A 19352-nucleotide genomic window follows, 5' to 3' on the forward strand; every position below is an offset into this window, starting at 1 on the left:
AAATACACTCATACAGATGTTTATGCCATAGAAGCGGTTGTCTATTATCTTTAATCATAATATTACTCTAGTGTTTATGCATGTGTAGGTGTGTGGTTTTGTACGATCATAAATCTGCATCTGCATTTATAAAATGCGGATGATGCTTTTTTAATGACCTGTTTAGTGTCCACACACACTTTATCTAAAGCGATGCATTCATGAGTTCATGTGTTAAAATAATCATTGAAGAGAGGTGAAGGCAAACCGTTTTGGCTTACTGTCCACAATGGAGAACTGGAATTTTAAATGGACTTATGGAAGGGAGTTAACTTTATGGAGGAGCAGAAAGGAACCTTTGTCTTTAATAAAGTGTTGAATATGTCTGTCGCAGGGCCTTGGAGATGCAGGACCTAACAGATCCACAGCACTCGGTGAACAGTGGCACCGACTGCACCTCCAAACTGGATAAGAGCATCCTCAGCAACCACATCACATCCAATGGAACAGGAGGTAAGACAGACCGACAGACGGACGGAAAGAAAGAACAAAACACACAAAAGTAGACGAGTGAAGCAGCGACATATTAGCTGATAAATAGGGTCTTTCAGAACAGGAAATCAGCCTTAGTGAAGTACAGCCCGCGTACAACACTGCATAGTTTCTTACGGTAATTGAAAGCAGGACAGAGTTCTGGTGTGTGATGTCTGGATCGCAGGGATAAAGTGTTTCTTGTTCTGGCGGTTTCGGTTCAGTCCAGAGCGGGTTCGGTGGATTACCGGCGAGATGTTCTAAGCCCGCGGTAACCTCAAAGGTCAAACACACGCTGTCTTCTCTGCCCTTTATCCACTGCATACAGGCGTGATCTTTGTATGGAAACGTTTCGCAGCACTTTCCTGTGCGTGTTTCAGCGGGAGCCCGGCGGTGCACAGAAAACTATTTCCTGCATTTAAACTCTCATTTTCTCTCTGATGTCAACACACACTTACTCGTTGACTCTCTGTTAGAGGAAAACGCTGAACAAACGTTCGAAAAGAAAACATGGAGCGAACATACGCAAGGCTTAATGGACCCTTAACACTCGGTTTGATGTATGGCTCTGACTGTGTGAGGGAAAAGTCGAATCTCGAGACTTTGAGGAGAGATTTGTTGTTGTCGCTGCTGTGAGACCATTCCAAATTTTCAATTAATCAACATTTCTAGACGTATTGTGGCCGTTTATACTTTTTGGACTAAATGCATGTAGAAATATTACTAGTTGTATTGCTTAAAGGGAATATGAACTTTTGTCTTTGCGGTATTTAAGGACTGAAAAAATCCAGAGCATCTTTTCATCTCTGTTGTTTTCATCTGTTTCTCCTGTTTTCATTTCCTGCAAATAAATGAAAATAGAAAGAATATTTGATATTTGGGAGAAATTTTGTTAGTAGTTCACAGAATGAAACGAAAATGATCATTTTGCCTAAACACATGGCTATAAATAGTAAATTATGAAAAATGATAATATCTTTTAGTATGTAAAAATGATTTTTACAAACAAACATTTATTTCCTGTTGTCACACTTGAGATTTATGTATTGAAACATATTCCCTTTAATAGCTTCTTTTCGTTAGTAGCTTTTCAAAAGAATCGTTTGACTGCAGTTAAAGAACTAACAAACTAGCTAATCATAATTTAACGTATCTTCCTTAACACTGATGTTGCGTGTGATCTCGTTTTTGATATGTCGCCGGAATAAAACAATAAAGCGCGACAGAAAAGAAAGCTAATGATTTAAACAGCACGACACACACACACACTGGGACTGTGCTTCTGCCAAAACATCAACATATTCTACATTCTCCTCTGTCTACCTCATCAGCTCACAGCCTAGACTGAATCCCTACACACACGCGCACACATATGCAGTCCTCCCACACAACCACCCACACAGGCACACATCTCCCAACATGAATCCCACTGCTGGTGAAGCCTCATTCATCTTACTTACGAGGACTTTTGTGCTCTCTTTCCCTCACAAACACACAGATTCATAAGAAGTATGAGCCTGTTTCTGTCTGTGCGTAGAACTGTTATAAAGTCTTGAGAGCAAAATATGATTTTGGAAACTTGACTCTTGATTAAGTTGTCATCAAGGTTTTTTTAAATGGACGGATATTATGTCCCATAGCTTTCCTGTAGCTCAGTGGTAAGAGCATTGCGCTAACAACGCAAGGTTGTGGGTTCGATCCCAGGGGATTGCAAATACCTATGTATAAATGTATAGGATAATGCAGTGTAAGTCGCTTTGGGTAAAAGCGTCTGCCAAATGCCCCAATGTAAGTGTAAATGTAAATATCTTTGTAATTCATTAAGGGGGCATAAGGAATGACGGCCATATTGTTTACAAAGGAATTATTGTGAATGTCATTAGAATGCAATTGAATGTAAATGTCAACGACCTTTCAGCAATTATTGTATTTTTTACTGTTTACAAAAAGTAACTTTTTATTTCTCTACACAGTTAAGTTATGTTGCATTTTATAAGAAAAATATCAAACCTACTTGATATTTTGGTATGTAATGCAATTGAACTAATATGTTTTTTGTTTAGCTTGAGTGTCCAATTACGTGTTAGTGCCACTATATGTAGTAAGTTAGCATCTTGTAGCTGGGTAATGTAGTTCACTATACATCTGACTCCGCCCCCATCCTCCCCAGGAGAGAACTTGACAATTCTAAACACAGCTGATTGGCTGCTGGGCTGCAGTACTCCGCCCACTGCCCCAAGTATGAAGAACGATGGTATACTGCATGTGTGTATGGAGTGTGCATTTATGATAGAGCACGTGTGTGTGTTTGCGTGCCGTGTTTTGGACTTTCTGTAGCATTGATTTGAAAATCAAATAGTTTCCTTTTAACTTCAGATTTTGCGAGGTTTGTATTGGAGAATGAAAGTTGATAGCATGTCTCGTCTCTCGATTTCTCTCTTGAAGTTAAATCTGAGCCCCTGAACAGCAGCGAGGCTGTGAGCTCAGCGGGAGACACTGTGCTGGACTCTTACACTGGGTCAGGTAAGACATCCACGCACGCACACATTTAGTCATATGCACTGCATGCAGAATGCCGGCTGTAATCCTGCTTGGGAAGTTGCTGAAAGCTTTGAGCCCTCAATCTTTGTACTGCCCTTGAGCGAACGTCATCAGAGCCTCATACTCTTTATTTAGAGCGATGCGCTCACACATACGCATTGACTGAGAAACCTGCGATCCATGCGCTCCCCTGCAGAGAAGGTTGAGGCCCTTGCTTGAGGTTGACAGTGGAGCGTGATGTCTCTATAGAAAAGATTACGGCATGTTGTTTGTGTGTTTTTGCTTGGGTTTTTTTAATAATGAATGGTTTTGACTATTTTTCTCAAAGAGGGATATGAATAGGGTTTAGCTGAGGAATGAAATGATATCCATAAGAAATATTGTATGTTTTATAGATGATCGATTCATTTAAGTGATGTTTTTTCGAAAATGGCTTAATAGAAAAGGACGTGTTTAGGATGTTTTTTGTGTAAATAGCTGCACAATTAGTGTACCAAAGTGGTGAGCACAGTCTCAGAATTGTGAATATATCTCTTCTTAAACTCTTAAGGAAACTTGTTTCTCAAGAGAAACGTCTGAGAAGGTTCTACATTTTATCGATTTAAGATATAAAAGAAATCCTATTTCTGATGTTTCTTACCTACAGGACAAATCAGGGGAAATGGAGATAAATTATGCCGCGAACGATTGATGTGGAGACGACTGATTTTTACAGAATAGTTCCTGTTATTTTATTTTGGGCCTTTTCGTTCAATTGACTCCAGCTGTTAAGAAAGACTGCCAGCTGTCAATCAAAGCAAGCGTATGTGTGTGTGTGTGTGTTTGGGATCGAATTGAATGTTCTTGGCAAGTGAAGTTGTCATGGAAAACGTCCAGCACACATTTTATTTTATGGTTATGATATGTAATAAAGTACACATTCGGAGGAAGCAAACGACAGCTGACATGCAGCACTGACTGCTGATAAATCCCATTATGGTGTGTGTGCGCGCAAAGATCATTTCTTTATATTTAAGATGGATGTCATTATATTTAAAAATGGCAATTTAATCACAGCGGTGTGCAAGTGCACATTGAAAGCGTGAGATTTTAAATGTTTTGAAACAGTCTTTTTGGATCGTTCTCAGATCATTCTGGGAAAACACGGATCATCAGGTTTCCCACAAACAATTCCTAAAGTACCCCCAAAACCGAGAAATTCTCTAGTTTGAATATATTTTTCAGTTTAGTTACTTTTCACTCGCATTGTTATGCTGAGAATATCATTTATAATCTTTTCTTTGTTTAATGTCTCGTATGTGTAGTTATAAGCAGCAGTGGATTCAGCCCTCGGCCGGCTCACCAGTATTCACCTCCTCTCTACCCCTCAAAGTAAGACACACACACACACTATAACAAACACCCACATCACGATATACATAGAGACACACAGAAACATCTACTTAAACAAAGCTGAATGTTTTGATTTTTGTGTTGTGATTGGCAGGCCTTACCCCCACATCCTGTCTACTCCCGTGGCTCCTCCCATGTCGGCCTACACCGGTCAATCGCAGTTCAGTAGCATGCAGCAGTCGACAGTTTACACGCCGTACTCTCAAACTACTCCGCCTTACAGCCTCTCCACCTATGGTAAATCTTATAGGTTTGTTTACATGGTGAATGACCGCGTGTATAAAACGTTTAGATAAAACACGTGTTTTTGTGCTTATACTGTAGTTTCACATTTGTGATGTATTGTGATGTATGATGACGTCACGTGAAAGAGCCATTAGTACAGGATAAATCCAGTTTAATTGACAGGCACTCTTTCTTGATCTTGAAATACAGATTTGGGAGTGATGTTGCCAGGCATAAAGACAGAGACACAGTCAGCCCTCCAATCAGGGCTCAGCTATAGCCCTGGATTTACCACCCCTCAGCCGGGACAGACTGCCTACTCCCCCTATCAGATGCCTGGTCAGTATGCAAATCACACATTAATACATTTTCCTTTTGGTCCCGTAAGATGTATTTTAAAGAGCACTCGATCCCATTCTTCAAGCTTTAGTTCATTTGTAATGCTGCTGTTAGAGCATCAATAATACCTGCAAAATGATTAAGCTCAAAGTTCAGAGCGAAGCGAGATATTGTCTTATCAAGGACTACAGAGAACGTCTGGATCGGACTACAGCCCTCTACTTCCTGGGTACATGATGTCACTATTCCGAGTGTTTTAAGAACCTCCGCCCCCAAATGAACACGCCAGTACACATGTCATTTCTTTCGCCATAGTAGGAAAAAAAAAAATATTTCTAAGAAAGATTGACGTTTGCACATGCACTAGCACACCTCCTTTACACTTCGATCGATCCAGATGTTTTTAACTGATGAAGTGAAGTTGACGCCATTGTTGCTGTTTATTGATAAAAGTTTATGAATACACGTGCACTGAGAAAGGCACCGACCAATCACAACAGCCTGAAGGAAGCTCGCTGATATGGTATGGGTGGGACATCTTCACACACACTCTAAGCGGGGAACCAATCACGACAGACCTGGTCAGCTTTACCAATCAGAGCGTTTCGGAAGGAGGGACTTTACATAGACGGGAAGAAATCCAGTCGTTTCCTTAGAAGAGGGACAGCGATGAACAATAGACTTGAAATATGTGAAATATAAAAAATATTAAAAAAAAATGAAATTAGAAACATGAACATTCGTTGTTAAACACCCAAAAAAACATCATCAAAGCCTCTAAAACTGCCAAAGACTGCGTCCTTTAAAGTCGAATCAAAGTGAAATCATTTTCAATTTCTTTCTTTCAGCAGGGTCTGGTTTCACAACTTCTCCTGGTCTCTACACATCCAACAACTCCAATCCAGGCAACTTCACCACACAACAGGTATATATACAAACGCACACACACACACACACAAACCAATAACGTCGGAGTTCAACAGAGGACCAGCGCTTTGTTTAAATCAGCCCAGGCCTAAAAGAGCCATTCGCCATCTTTCATCTGAGAGAATTTATGTTTAAGGACTTGCTCTTGATTTTTATGATGGAAAGCTCTGCCAAAGAAAAGGACCGAACGACACTGATGAATTTAACAGTGTAAACAAAGTGCAGTTCTGGCAGTGGTCGCAGTGAAGGAGTGATCTGAAATAAAGTGAAATGAAATGCAAAAGCAGTAGTGGAGTTTTGCTGAGAGTCTTTTTACTGCAGCGTTGGTGTTTTTGAGAGAGCGAGTCAGTGACAGTTTTAAAGTCGTCTCCCGTATGAGAACCTCCTCGGTCTGTACATGTCAAACTCTCTCAAAGACACAAGAGGAGCCGGGGAGTGATAAAAGCTCTCCCATCAAACACAGCTCTGTGTGGATGGGCCAGAAATCTGTTCGACCCGATCCTTTTTCTCTTTTTATTACTCCCAAGATCAACTAAATCTCTCTTTCTTCTTTCATTTGAGAATGTCATAAAACCTGTCCTCTTCAAATATTCTGCTACATGTTCAGAATGTCATAACGTGTACTCTTGAAATATTTTGTTGCATGTGCATTCAGAGAAGATAACAATAGAGGTCTGTTGCCCGACAGGACTTAAATAACGGTTGGGTTTTGGATCGGGTTTGGAATAGATATTCATTTTTATCATTTTAACTTGTTTTCTGTATGCACAGTTTCTTCCCCGAAAGTATCATAGTAATCTCATGTGTGTCCAGAGACATCTCAATAATGTCTTAATGATCTCAGATTTGACATTATTTCAATATGAACTATTGATATATGTGTTATCAAACTATCAAACATTTGTTTTTTCAAAAAACATCTTCTTTCTGTTGTGTTATCATGTTTTATTGCGTATTATTTAATTGTTTTGTTATCACTACCTAATCAAAACAACTCAACTGCAGTTTGATTGATATTAATTGGAATACACAACAAAAAAACACGATTTGGGAAAAAACGGAGATATATTTTTTGGCAAATGAACTCTTCATTTATTAATTCATTTATCATAAATTTATCATGATATAGCTTTGCACTATCCGTTGACACTTTATTTTAAGGGACAATTCTCGGTATTAATAAACCATTAACTATGACTTTTGCCTCAGTAAATTATTAATTTGTTGCTGATTAATAGTTAGTAATGTAGTGTAAAGTTATTTGGTAGGATTAGGGAAGTAGAATATGAGAATTATTATTATTGAGAATCGGTTGTCATTGTTTTCGTGTTTCCTTTTTTAAAAAAAACATCTGAGACAAAGTTGATACTTGCCAAACGTAATAAAGACTTACATTAAGCAATGAAAGTTCAAGAAAATAAATCATAATCCCAGCACATGGGTCGAGTTGTGTTTAGTGTGATTCAAATATAAAGCTTTTGTCATCATTTGTCAACGCATATGTCAACAACACTGTCATCCGTTTGTTTTCCAGCAGGAATATCCCTCCTACACAGCATTCGGGCAGAATCAATATGCTCAGTATTACTCCACATCCTCCTACGGTTCCTACATGACATCTAACAGCTCATTGGATGGCACAAGTTCAGTCTCCACCTATCAGCTGCAAGAATCCACCCCAATTATGACAGGGCAAGACCTGAATCCAGGTGAGCACCAATCGGCATCGATAAATGGGCGAAACATTGAATCGATTGAGGATCCCAAGACATAAAGTATCAACCCGCCAACAGACCAAAGCACCCCCCAGCAACCACATATCAATGTCCTAAAATTCTCAGCAATGCCTTGGCAGCCACCCACAACATCGAAGAATCGCGCCAATGGTTTTGGCTGAGGAAAGCACCACACATTTACTTAAAAACAGCTCAAAATACAACATGTCCTGCTTTCAGTCAAAAAAGTGAAAATTGGCATGGCAGTTTAAAGTTAATCATTCCAACAGAGCAGCTAATCACACATGTGAGAGCTAGAACGGATGTTAGAACACTCTAACTGTTGTAACAGGGCTTTTGGCACGCAGGTTTTGTGTAGTTGTTGATTGTGTTAGATAGGCCGGTGATTAAGGGTGCTTGGGGGATTGTGCAGATTTCTGTGGGGTCCTAGAACTGTTTTCTTCAGTGATTCAGCTTGGCTGCCGTTCAGCAGAGCTCATTACATCCAGTTTTTTTATCAGTTTGACTCACAAACTCGATTCTGTAATGCATCCCAATATCCAGCATTCGGGATGTTTTCTTTTAGACGTGGATTTGGACGCAAACGCTTCCTGAACTCGATTGTTGATAGTTTCACTTAAACGGAAAACATGCAAACTTCATGCTTGACTTCTCCAGTAGGACCAAACATCTGTTTTCAAGCTTCTCTTAGTTCAGCCTCACGAGTGTTTCCTGCTTTCCCGTATTTCAGGTGAGTTCGAGGCGGGACAGAGCCCGTCTACGCCTGTTAAAGAGATGGAAGACAGGGCGTGTCGAGGGGGTGCGGCTAAAGCCAGGGGGCGGGGCAGAAAGAACAACCCCTCGCCACCACCTGACAGTGATCTTGAGGTGTATTTTTATTTACACACACAAACCCGAAGGCTGCGCCCGAAATCGCATATTGTAACACTACGTAGTGAATTTGAATAAGTATCGGCCGTTAAAACAGTACGTTCTATATAGTACGAGTGGAAGTAGTATGAATACGTTTCGGATGTATGTTTTATGGTCATGTGACCCGTATGCTCTTTGACCTATGACACATTGACAACAACCTACACGTTGATAAAAACATAAATAAGTCAAAAGAACTTATTGGCACTTTCATTAAAAATGGACGTCCGCCTTAAAGTTTTCCACTATATTTATTTAATTTACTTGACCGTTGCTCAGCTCCCGTGGCATCATGGGATAGAGAAGTTTCCATCCCATCCACACTCACGAATCTCGGCGGAAGTAGAAGAGTAATTCTCGGCTACTGTTTTTTGCATACTGAGGTTTCGGACATACTATCCATGACGCATTTTCGTACACTATATAGTATGGAAGTAGGCGATTTGGGACGCAGCCACAGACAGATGCTAAAAGCAGAACAATTACAGATGCTCATGTAAACATAATCCTTTGTGTCATCGCTGTTTGTTTACTGAGACATGTGTCTGCATGTTTTTACAGAGGGTGTTTGTTTGGGATCTGGACGAGACGATCATCGTGTTTCACTCGCTCCTCACAGGCTCTTATGCACAGAAATACGGCAAGGTGAGAAAACAGAAGCACGCTGTACAAACAAATAGACTCACATGCATATAAAGAGTTTCAAATCGATTCGATTCTTTTCGAAAAGCATGGACACACTTCTTTCTTGTTTGTTTTAGATTTTAGAGATAGATTATGCTGCACGAAACAAATAAGAAAACTAGATCTTGTGTTTAATTGAGCATCTATTATAAGCATCAGTCAGCGAACAGAGAAATTGCATTCAGCACCGTGACGGCCGGACTCAGACTCGGGAGATGTTGAAGCGTCACACTCCTTCTGACACCTTCCCTCATTTCTTGTCGTTCGGCCGGTGAGAGACATGGAGACAGCTGCGTCTATTCGCGGCTCTGGAGCTATTTCTGCCGTCTCTATGACGATCAAAACCATCCGTTCTTAAGCACTCCCATCAGAGCGATAGTACATGCCGTCACACGCTTACACACACACTTTGACTTATTGAGACATCAGCGCTAAGACTGTGAAATTGCTGTTCAACAAAATTCAGAGGGCAAGGCAGTTCAACAGGACCTGGATTGTTTATTTTAATTTGAAAGAATCACCTCAATTATCATTTTTTTTACGTGTGTTTATGTTACCTCGAAACATTTTCAAACAGTTGAATCATCATTTCCAATCTCTGTCGGAGTTTTGCCGTTAAGTGTGTGTGTTTGTGTGTGCTTTTCTATTCCTGTTCACTGACCCAGCCAATCACATCAGAGCCAACAAACTCCATCACACATGATGATTTTTACAGCTGGGTGCACCCCCCCTTCCGTGTGTGTGTGTGTGTTTGTGTGTGTTTAAGTGTAAGTGTTGCTGATGTTTCGAGACAAATGTAGGGTCTGTCATCATAATGGTGAACTTTATTTTTAAGGTGAATTGACCATTCTACAAAATGTGAAGGAACTTACTAAATTAGGCAGCACATATATTGTAGTATTATTGATATTCCTCAATATTCCTCAATGATATTCCAAACACTTGCATTTAATTTTGTTCTTAGTGTGTGTTTATTGTTGGAGTATTGAAACATTATATTTTTAAAGAAATGTACGATTAAAGTTAGAAAATGTCGACAGTGAAGACAATGTAATAATTGCATGCTTAATAGCTCGTCTTTCTTACATCTAGTTGCCTTTTTAATATTGCGAACGTGACTTTTTTGCAAATGTGTAAGCACAGAATATTATTTTAATTATAGAAGGTTAAATGGGACGCACGCACCTGGCCCGGAGTTAACTTTCGGTCTGTGTTTGGTTATAATATCACAATTTATTTTATATTTTAATTTATATTCATATTTTATTGCATATTAATTGTATTAAATGAACCACATAACAGTAATTGATTCTTTGTGGCCTACCGGCAGTCAAGTTTGGGCTACGTAGCACTTGTTCATGTTGTCGATGCTGAAATTTCTATATAACATAATTTCATTAGCAAAGTGTCTCTAATATAACATAACATAAGCCTAAAACAGATCCTAAAATATTCATACTATTCTTTTTTTGTCCACTGAAATCTCCCTGTGTTGTGTTGCTTTTTTTGACTATGAAGACAAAAAATGATTTCTTACTAAAACATACTTCTGATACTGCAGGACCCTCCTATGGCTGTGACCCTCGGTTTGAGAATGGAGGAGATGATATTTAATCTCGCTGATACTCATTTATTTTTTAACGATTTAGAGGTAAGCACACTCCTTTTTCCTTTGTAGTTGGTGATAAAAGTCTGATCTATCTATATTACTGATTATAAAACAAATTAAATGATTCTTATTTGAACATGTACAAATAAAAAAGATTTCCATGAGGGTTAGGTGCAGGGCATAGATTTGTTAGTAAGTGTTTATGTGATTATGTGGCCCCCTGCTGGTTACACGTGGTAACTCTGTTGTGTGTTCCTGTAGGAATGTGACCAGGTGCACATCGACGACGCCTCATCTGATGATAATGGCCAGGATCTTAGGTGAGTATCACCTGTGTAACAAACTGTGTATCAAATGCACAAGTGTTGCGAATGCTACGAAACATGACTCAATTCATATCGTACGTAAAATGAGACATGTTATTGTTATTATCAACAGTACTTACAGTTTTGCCACTGATGGCTTCCATGCAGCTGCAACAAGTGCAAGTCTGTGCCTAGCAACAGGAGTTAGGGGCGGAGTCGACTGGATGAGGAAGTTAGCATTCCGATACAGAAGAGTGAAGGAGATGTACTGCACATACAAAAACAATGTTGGCGGTAAGATATCGACACGTTTTGTGAATTGGGTGTAACTAGTTAGTGACTGTAATTTAATTACTTGAAAAAGTAAAGTAAGGGATTATTTGTTTTTTCTGTAATTTAATTACAGTTACTGTTACAGTTAAATACTTTATGTAATAAATGTGTGTGCAATAGTGGAATTGACATCAGTCTAACTTTAAAATCCAAGCTTTAATTTATACTTCTCTCTTTGGTCAGTTAATAATACTACTTTATATAGTTTTATATTATTTATTTGAATGAATTAAGAGCTGTTTCATGTATATGCATGAATCACTTAACTAGTCAAGGTTGATATGGAATATAGAAAGGATTAAGTAATAAGTAATTAAATACATTTTTGAGAGAGTCATTTGTACAGTAATCTAATTACACTATTGAATATGTCATTAGTAACTAGTAATTAATTACTTTTTCAGCGTTACTTACCCAACGATGTTCATGAATGAATATAACGTTATCAATATATAACGTAATATTGCTTTATTGTGACTTTCTCAGGGTTGCTGGGGCCGGCTAAGAGGGAGGCTTGGCTTCAGCTACGGGCGGAGGTGGAGGCTCTCACAGACTCCTGGCTTACCACTGCACTCAAGTCCCTGTCAATCATCAGCTCCAGGTATGTCTCTTCTCATAGACATGTGTGTCAAAATCACAATATTTGTTGTGACATCAATTTTTGTCTCTCATGCAGGAGTAACTGCGTTAACGTCTTGGTGACAACGACACAGTTAATACCCGCGTTTGCTAAAGTGTTGTTGTATAGCCTGGGCTCTGTCTTTCCTGTTGAAAACATTTACAGCGCAACCAAAATAGGTGAGTGTTTCGTTTGGACTTGTTTTTTTTGTTGCATTTGAGGGTATCTTAGTGTGTGTACAAGCTTTGGCTCATGTCGTCGCATTAAATCATAAATGAAAGTGGAAAGAGGAGCATTCCTCCTCTCCCCTAATTTGACTTTCTGATCATGCGGACTTGATTCCGATTGGCTGATCAAAGCTATATGTTGATCAACACAAGCCTCTTTATCATAAACAGCTGGACTTCATTCGGGATTTGTAGCAATTTTACGCTACTGTCACGCAACAAACAAATTATAACGTTTTAACTTTTTTGTGCTCAATGCCCGTGATTGATGAGGTTATTATGTAAGTTTGTCTGCAAATGCATCTGTAAAACATTTTGTCGACGGAGACTGTCTCATTCTAATCTAATCGGTCATATTGTGTGACTAGTCCATAACGCTAAGTCGTCTCGTTGAGCCAAAGCACTTCCACAAATGTCATGCTTGTTTAAGTCGTCATGGTAACAGCGAGAACAAAATGTTTGAGAGGTCAAGGTTTGTCTGTGTGTGCCAGAGGGACTGTCAGTTTAAATTCATTTGGTTTTTGGTCAAAATGGAAACATTCCTCCTCGTGCTGCCTTCTCACTACTGCATTTTCAACCTCCTTTTCCCTTTTTTTCCTTCTGCTGTCTTCCATTTTCCCCGTTGGCCCTCACATAACCTTTTTAAATCCTGTGATAAGGACTAATACATTCTCATCGTGCGTGTTGAGGTTGAAGTCTGTGCCTTGTTTCCGCAGGTAAAGAGAGCTGTTTTGAACGTATAGTATCCAGGTTTGGCACTAACGTTACGTATGTTGTGATTGGCGATGGGCGAGATGAGGAGCATGCAGCCAGCCAGGTAAAACCTCACCTTTGACCCCAAACCTCTGACCTGTCACCTTGTTTATGTTGCAGGCAAAGAGAGTTGCTTTGAACGCATAATGCAGAGGTTTGGCAGGAAGGTAGTGTATGTTGTTATTGGGGATGGTGTGGAAGAGGAGCAGGCCGCTGCCAAGGTAACGACCCCCGGGTGACCCCGGAAGCAGTGTGTGACCTCTCAGATTGGACTTCCTGCCTGTGTGTGCTTTAGAGCTTCGAGTAGATCCATCTGAGCTTGTGTGCTTCATTCACTTTTCGTCTGTAGATTAAATATGGATGTCAGTAGCAGCCGCCTTTCCTCTGATAGTCTAAGATCAGCCGCTTTCTCAGATCCCCAGAGTTTCAGAACAGAGCTATTCAGCCGAGGGTCTTCTAAAAAGTCTAATCCGGCCAAACATTTCATCACTTCCTGTGATCAGATGACATAGAACTTCCAGAGCTGTAGACTCCAGCACTGTTGTGATTTTTAGGAAACGATGGGCTGGCAGTCCAGATGAAGACTGATCCTAGTCTTCATCTCAAGGGTATCAAGATTCCCTCGACTCAGATTGTATCCTCATGTCAAACATCAGCAGTGCCTTAAGACCCAGTTGAATACTTTTGTTCTAGAAAACAACTATAAATGCATTTCTGATCAGAGTTTGTGCAGTGTGTGCAAATCAAATGTATATTTTGCAAAACAGAAATGTTTCTATTTCGCAAGACTATACAAAGTGCTGTACCTATGGATTTGTAAAGGGTTTATTTGTGTGTAAATACTTTTTTGTAACATTGTTGTTATCATTAAGGATGCGATAAACTTTACATATAGAGTCAAAATCATTTTTCCTGTTTAGTTATAATATAAACTCTTTATAAACCCTCTCGAGCAAGTACGCCAGTTCAATGCGATTAGTATCAGAGACTGTTTTTATAAATCTGTGTGGTTTGTAATTTTTCATTAAAGTATGCAGAGAACAATTTTAAGAAATATTAACTCAGTTTAGCCAACATGTGAATAGTCGTCTGAAAGAAGGCTTTGCTTTTAGAGTGCTTTAACATGTCTGCATGGATAGTGGAAAATATTCTGTTTCCAAATCTCTGTTTACGGAACATACACATTTACATGCTCACAATCTGTTTCTCCCCGCAGCACAACATGCCCTTCTGGAGAATATCAAGCCACTCTGACCTGCTTGCCCTCCACCAAGCACTGGAGTTTGAGTACCTGTAACACTCAACACCTGTATCATAGGCCCTTTTTTGTACAACTATTTAAGAATAAGAGTACACTGCAGACTCTTTTTAAGCTGTCGTTGTTGTTGTCGTCTTTTTATTTTTTGAGAGAACTCTGGCTTTGGGATAATTCTGCACTGTCTTAAGAAGACTAGGACAGACTGGGAAAATGGGATTGTAATGGTCAAACCAGGCTTGTAAAGAGCTACCTAAGGTCTTACGTCACACACTGCATTTCATGTCTGAATGAGGGGAGTGGAGTATGCATTTTGTTCGTTTGAACAGAATACTTTGACTGCAAGCAGCATATACACTCACTCTTCTGCAGGAACATTTTATTTGTCTATACTATAGACTTCATTGTCTTCATCTCCACAAGTGAAGCTCTGTACTCAATACAAGGATCATTTAGATTAGATTCATAACTCATGTAAATTATTTTACAACTAGCTTAAACACTTAAGAATGCTGTGTGTTTTCACATGGTATTGTTTTGATTGTCTTTTTTGTATTTTTGTTTTGGGCGAAAAGTCTGTATAATTTGTTGTGCCTTATAAAGTTGTGTGTCAGTTTTTATTTTGAGAATGTAGATAAAAATGTAAACTTGATTTTGTCGATTCTCTTTTTTTAAATGTTCCAGAAACTAATGCAAAGTAGGGCTGGTCGGTATGACGGAAAATTTATTTTAACTGTGTTTTCCAGATTTACACCGGTTTCCATGATGGTATTTTAAACCACATTTTCTACTGATTGAGAGAGATACTGCTGATCGACTTAAAATGCCCTTTTATACTGTCATGGGAATGGTATCCCCTATCATAACTGCAAAGTTTAGAATTCCTTAAGTGAATTGCAGGCAAATGAAGCTTCCATACATAATATTTAAGCAAATAAATAAATACCAGGGCTCAAAATTTACTTTTATCCTTAAAGGCACTGGTGCTCCAAACTTCAAGAGTTAGTAGCATCCACCCAGAAATGTAGTTTAAAACAAGATGGTAACAATTGTACCATTATAACATGCATGTGCCTGTTGTGTTTTACATATTCACAATAAACCAAAGGCTTAAATTAGATATGGGAGGAAACCGATCGGATCATGCGGTCAATCCTACTTACTGACCCTTAATCCGATCTTATAGAGAAACCGTTCCAACTAAAAACACATATGCTTTTATGGAGCAGATATGAGGGGAACACAATGGTTCTTTGAAAATGTTTGTTCGCGAGTACATTTAATATAACGTAACTTGCATTTGCTATACTTGTGCAGCAGTTTGCACCATTGCGATGGGAAAGTAGTATGTATGTTACCGATCATGCGTGAGACGCATGAAAACATCCAAACACCTCAATTTAGCGCATGTTTATTTAGCAAAATAATGATAATGTTGTGCTGCGCGGCATAGGAAGACAATCCAGGATTTTTCATTTGAAATGCAAGAGACACTAATGAGTCGAGCAGGATTTACAGCCATTATTGATGGAAAACAATACAAGCATAAACTCATTTTACTAAACTGAAGAAACGCTGAAGAGAAGTTAAAAAAAATATGAACAAGACAAAATTTCATTTTCAATCGATTTTATTTGTTGCTTTACTTCTTGGATTTGAAGTACTCCTCAATGACGTCCTTAGCCTGGGACTCCTTGCCGTAGTCCTAAAAATATGAGAAAACATGGATGTTACTTTCACAGATAGACCCCCTTACGATCAGTTCACCATTAAAAGAAAACCCCAGGGACATTTTGCTTAGCTCAGGAGTCAAAATAAGGTAATGAGCCTTATGTTCAGGCTTTCATTCTGAACATAAAACAAATGCACAGAACTCCTGTCTTTCCACACAAACTTGGTTCTAAAGTACAGATTATATAAACATCCTTTGCCTAAACTTGTAAAACTTAAAGGGAACCCAGTGCATAGAGAGAGATGTATGGCTTAATACGTTGTAACAGCCTCACACTACTAGCATTTGAAACGCAAATTATTCTATTCTTTAAAAAAAGTTACTCATTTTGGCATAAGGAGGCCACCTTGTTCTTTTGCGATGACGTAAAATGGTTGCACACACAGACAGCCAAACTGAACATAGACACACTAATCAGTTCTTCAGTAAATATAGGATCCAATAAATAAAATATATGTATATATCATTAAATGCTAATATAAAGACACTATTTGGTGTATTTTCATACATTTTAATATTGTTGGTCAGAAACATACATACTAACCACCCAAAATCATTTCAAATGCATTATATACATAATGTTTTAGACATTATAAAATGTATATTATACAGATTTTAAAATTTTAATGTTGATTTATCCACGTTATTGTCTCCTGACGGGTTAATATTTACATGTGCTCTAATACAGAATAAATAACCAAACTTCATGCGTTTATCAGTTTATTCTCATAGATCCACGTAGATCCACCTGGTCTGTGGAAAATAACGCGTCATTTCATTTATCATACCGCACTTAACCAAGCCCCCAGAAACAAAAGGGTGTTAGATTGTTTGAAAACACTAGTCTTAACGTTTTACCCCAAAACGCAAGCACAATTCACCCGGACTATGCAGAGCTCTTTACTGATACTGAACGCTGTCTTTTATGGCAGGCTGACTTTTGTCAAGAGGACATACCCCACCTACTGTCTCTGTATTTATACATCCGATCTTCAGTTGGACTTCTCATACTTCACTGTTATATATGGAAACGTGTGCGCTTCGTGGTATTATTAAGAGAACGGGTTTACATTCAAACCATTTGACATCAAGGATTTGACGCAAAAAGGCAGCCTCAGAGTCAAATATTTCAAAGTTTATGAATACTGTGACAGCTACACTATTTTAATATGACATTTATAGAGTCAATGACATTGTGAATACATTAAACCATACATCTCTATACGAACGGTTTCTTTTAAAAGGCACGAGATGATCCTTAGCACAAAATGTTTTGTCTCAGTTAACGTTTAAAAACAACCACTGGATAAAACAAATAAAAAACAGGCTGTGGATACAGATTTTACAGGCGGAAACCCACCTTGATGACCACACAGCTGCAGCCCACAACCTTACGGGGTTTGCCCTCTCTGTCGATCTTACACAGACCAACCCACTCGCCAAGCTTCTTGTTGTCATCAACCTGTAGAGGTAGACAAAGATTTTTCATTTTTCTGCAAGTCTCTTTTAAACCCAAATAAAGGGTTTCCCGGCAGTATTTATGAGAAAACACTGCATGTGGGTTTACAAGGTAATAAAGAAATCTGGATTAAACCATTATACGTTTCCAGATCATTTGAAGATGACAAAGTGACCCGAAACAATACACAGTTGTAAAACCAGTTTTGTACTGGTCCACATTATATTAACACGCATACCTTGATGAGATTGATCTGATGCTCAGCACAGAGCGCCTCAACCAGCTTGACATACATGGGCTCGTCACAGTTTGCAGCCAGGACGCAAAGATGAGCCTGACGCCTAAAAAGACAAAAGTTTGTGTTGAGCCTTCAAACTTCGTAATAGCCACGACTGACCACATCAAAAGCATCTCAGACAGAATTTAGGTGACGATGGCAGTTATCCTCAGAGACATCAGTAGAGGGAGCCAAATTATCATCATAGATACTCAACACTGTATGATGGACACACATAAAGCGATTCTTACTTGTCTAGTGCCTTAGCGGCCTCACGGATACCGCGGGCGAGACCGTCGTGGATGAGTGCGGTCTTTAGCACCTCGGGCAGGGCGGTGTTGACATCCATCACACCTCCGGCAGCTATGCTGTGGGATCGGGATAAAACATGTTATCGGGGTGTAAAGAGGGAAACAACAGGTGCACGTGTCTTTAACCTCAGGCTTTCAGATGGTGTTTCTCACCCATGATAAGAGTGAAGGGGTATCCGACAAAAGAAAGAAAAATCATCATTGCCGAGGTAAAATGAGAGCTTAACGAACACTAGCAGATATTTAACTACATGCATTTAATACAAACACAACCGCTGTAGAAATAAATAGGGTTCATAGTTCTGTGAACTAAATTTAAACTCTCTTAAGTAAATAGTTGAGTGTTGCTGAACCGTCAAGAACTACAAACATGCTTACCCTTCCTCGGCCATTGTAGATTAGGGATGGATGGGAGCTTTAAATTTCTGAAATGAAGGCAAAAGATGAACGATATATTAATATCCATGTCTTCGGATGTACTTCTTAACATTTTGATAGAAGGATGGCTGATATTTAAGACAGATTCTGTCAGTGATCATAAAATCATCGCCTACCTTCCCTCAGATTGTGGGTAAAGAGAACGTCATACCGTCGACAACATTGTTTTAAGCGGAAAAGGACCCATAGGCGTCTATCTCCCTGCCTGTAGGAAAGGCGCGTCACTTTTATATTTGAAGTTTAATTAATTACACATGCTTCTATTCGTTTCTTAATTGCTTTTTTACACTTTATATTTTAGAAAATGTTTTAGAGACCGACGTTTTAACACTTTTTAGATCTAGCCGAGGGCACAGAAATGGAATGCAGCGCTAGATGGCGCTGTCTAAAGCGTATTTTATTTGGGCATAATTTGTGTATTCCTGTACAGAACATTTAACACGTATTTGGAAAGATGTTTAGTTGCATAATTAACAAGATACCGAACCAAGTGTCAAACAAATAAATAAATATTGTTCAATTAGGACAATTATTTTAGGCCTATTTTAGGCCATGCAAGATGTCTTACAGGGGAAGCGGCTGTAGTTCATCACAACATTATGGACTATGGACATTAAAGTTTGAACCGAGATTCCAATATCTTTTTGTCATAGGTTTTTAGAGTATTCTAAATTCTTAATCCCTGATAAAATTAGGGAATGACATGAAACACAATCTAATGCAATAACATTTTATGTGAAGTGTCTTAATATTTTTAGGGCCACTCAT

At 38.9% G+C, this 19352-nt stretch overlaps 2 protein-coding genes and 2 non-coding genes across 13 annotated transcripts in view; 1 reads left to right on the top strand and 3 right to left on the bottom strand.

The window, feature by feature from the left end:
• Window positions 1-15019, top strand: part of eya4 (EYA transcriptional coactivator and phosphatase 4) — a 35365-nt gene extending 20346 nt beyond the window's left edge. For 2 of the 10 annotated variants that reach the window (XM_056732637.1, XM_056732635.1), the window contains 17 exons: window positions 374-492; window positions 2681-2749; window positions 2956-3033; window positions 4356-4422; window positions 4538-4680; window positions 4879-5007; window positions 5856-5932; window positions 7469-7643; window positions 8401-8537; window positions 9144-9227; window positions 10828-10917; window positions 11137-11195; window positions 11314-11474; window positions 12000-12114; window positions 12190-12311; window positions 13233-13333; window positions 14329-15019. In XM_056732637.1, the coding sequence (XP_056588615.1) occupies window positions 374-492; window positions 2681-2749; window positions 2956-3033; window positions 4356-4422; window positions 4538-4680; window positions 4879-5007; window positions 5856-5932; window positions 7469-7643; window positions 8401-8537; window positions 9144-9227; window positions 10828-10917; window positions 11137-11195; window positions 11314-11474; window positions 12000-12114; window positions 12190-12311; window positions 13233-13333; window positions 14329-14409 (1807 nt within the window). In that variant the 3' untranslated portion in view covers window positions 14410-15019. Of the gene's footprint in view, window positions 1-373; window positions 493-2680; window positions 2750-2955; window positions 3034-4355; window positions 4423-4537; window positions 4681-4878; window positions 5008-5855; window positions 5933-7468; window positions 7644-8400; window positions 8538-9143; window positions 9228-10827; window positions 10918-11136; window positions 11196-11313; window positions 11475-11999; window positions 12115-12189; window positions 12312-13075; window positions 13177-13232; window positions 13334-14328 lie in introns of all 10 variants that reach the window. The other 8 variants (XM_056732636.1, XM_056732640.1, XM_056732639.1 and 5 more) reach the window with 8 other exon arrangements.
• A 960-nt stretch (window positions 15020-15979) lies between these two features.
• On the bottom strand, window positions 15980-18683 carry rps12 (ribosomal protein S12). The gene is made up of 5 exons (XM_056732690.1): window positions 18525-18683; window positions 18087-18203; window positions 17797-17899; window positions 17460-17561; window positions 15980-16072 (listed from the first exon to the last, which is right to left on the bottom strand). Exons 1-5 carry the CDS (start codon window positions 18536-18538, stop codon window positions 16010-16012), a joined length of 399 nt encoding a protein of 132 aa, XP_056588668.1. The 5' UTR covers window positions 18539-18683; the 3' UTR covers window positions 15980-16009.
• Window positions 17965-18048, bottom strand: LOC130409872 (small nucleolar RNA SNORD100). Its single transcript, XR_008904937.1, has one exon. It is a non-coding gene; the product is annotated as a small nucleolar RNA SNORD100 (small nucleolar RNA).
• Window positions 18277-18352, bottom strand: LOC130409868 (small nucleolar RNA SNORD101). The gene has a single exon (XR_008904933.1). It is a non-coding gene; the product is annotated as a small nucleolar RNA SNORD101 (small nucleolar RNA).
• Window positions 18684-19352: the final 669 nt, after the last annotated feature.

This window comes from Triplophysa dalaica, chromosome 20 (genome assembly GCF_015846415.1).
Source record: "Triplophysa dalaica isolate WHDGS20190420 chromosome 20, ASM1584641v1, whole genome shotgun sequence".
NCBI lineage: Eukaryota > Metazoa > Chordata > Actinopteri > Cypriniformes > Nemacheilidae > Triplophysa > Triplophysa dalaica.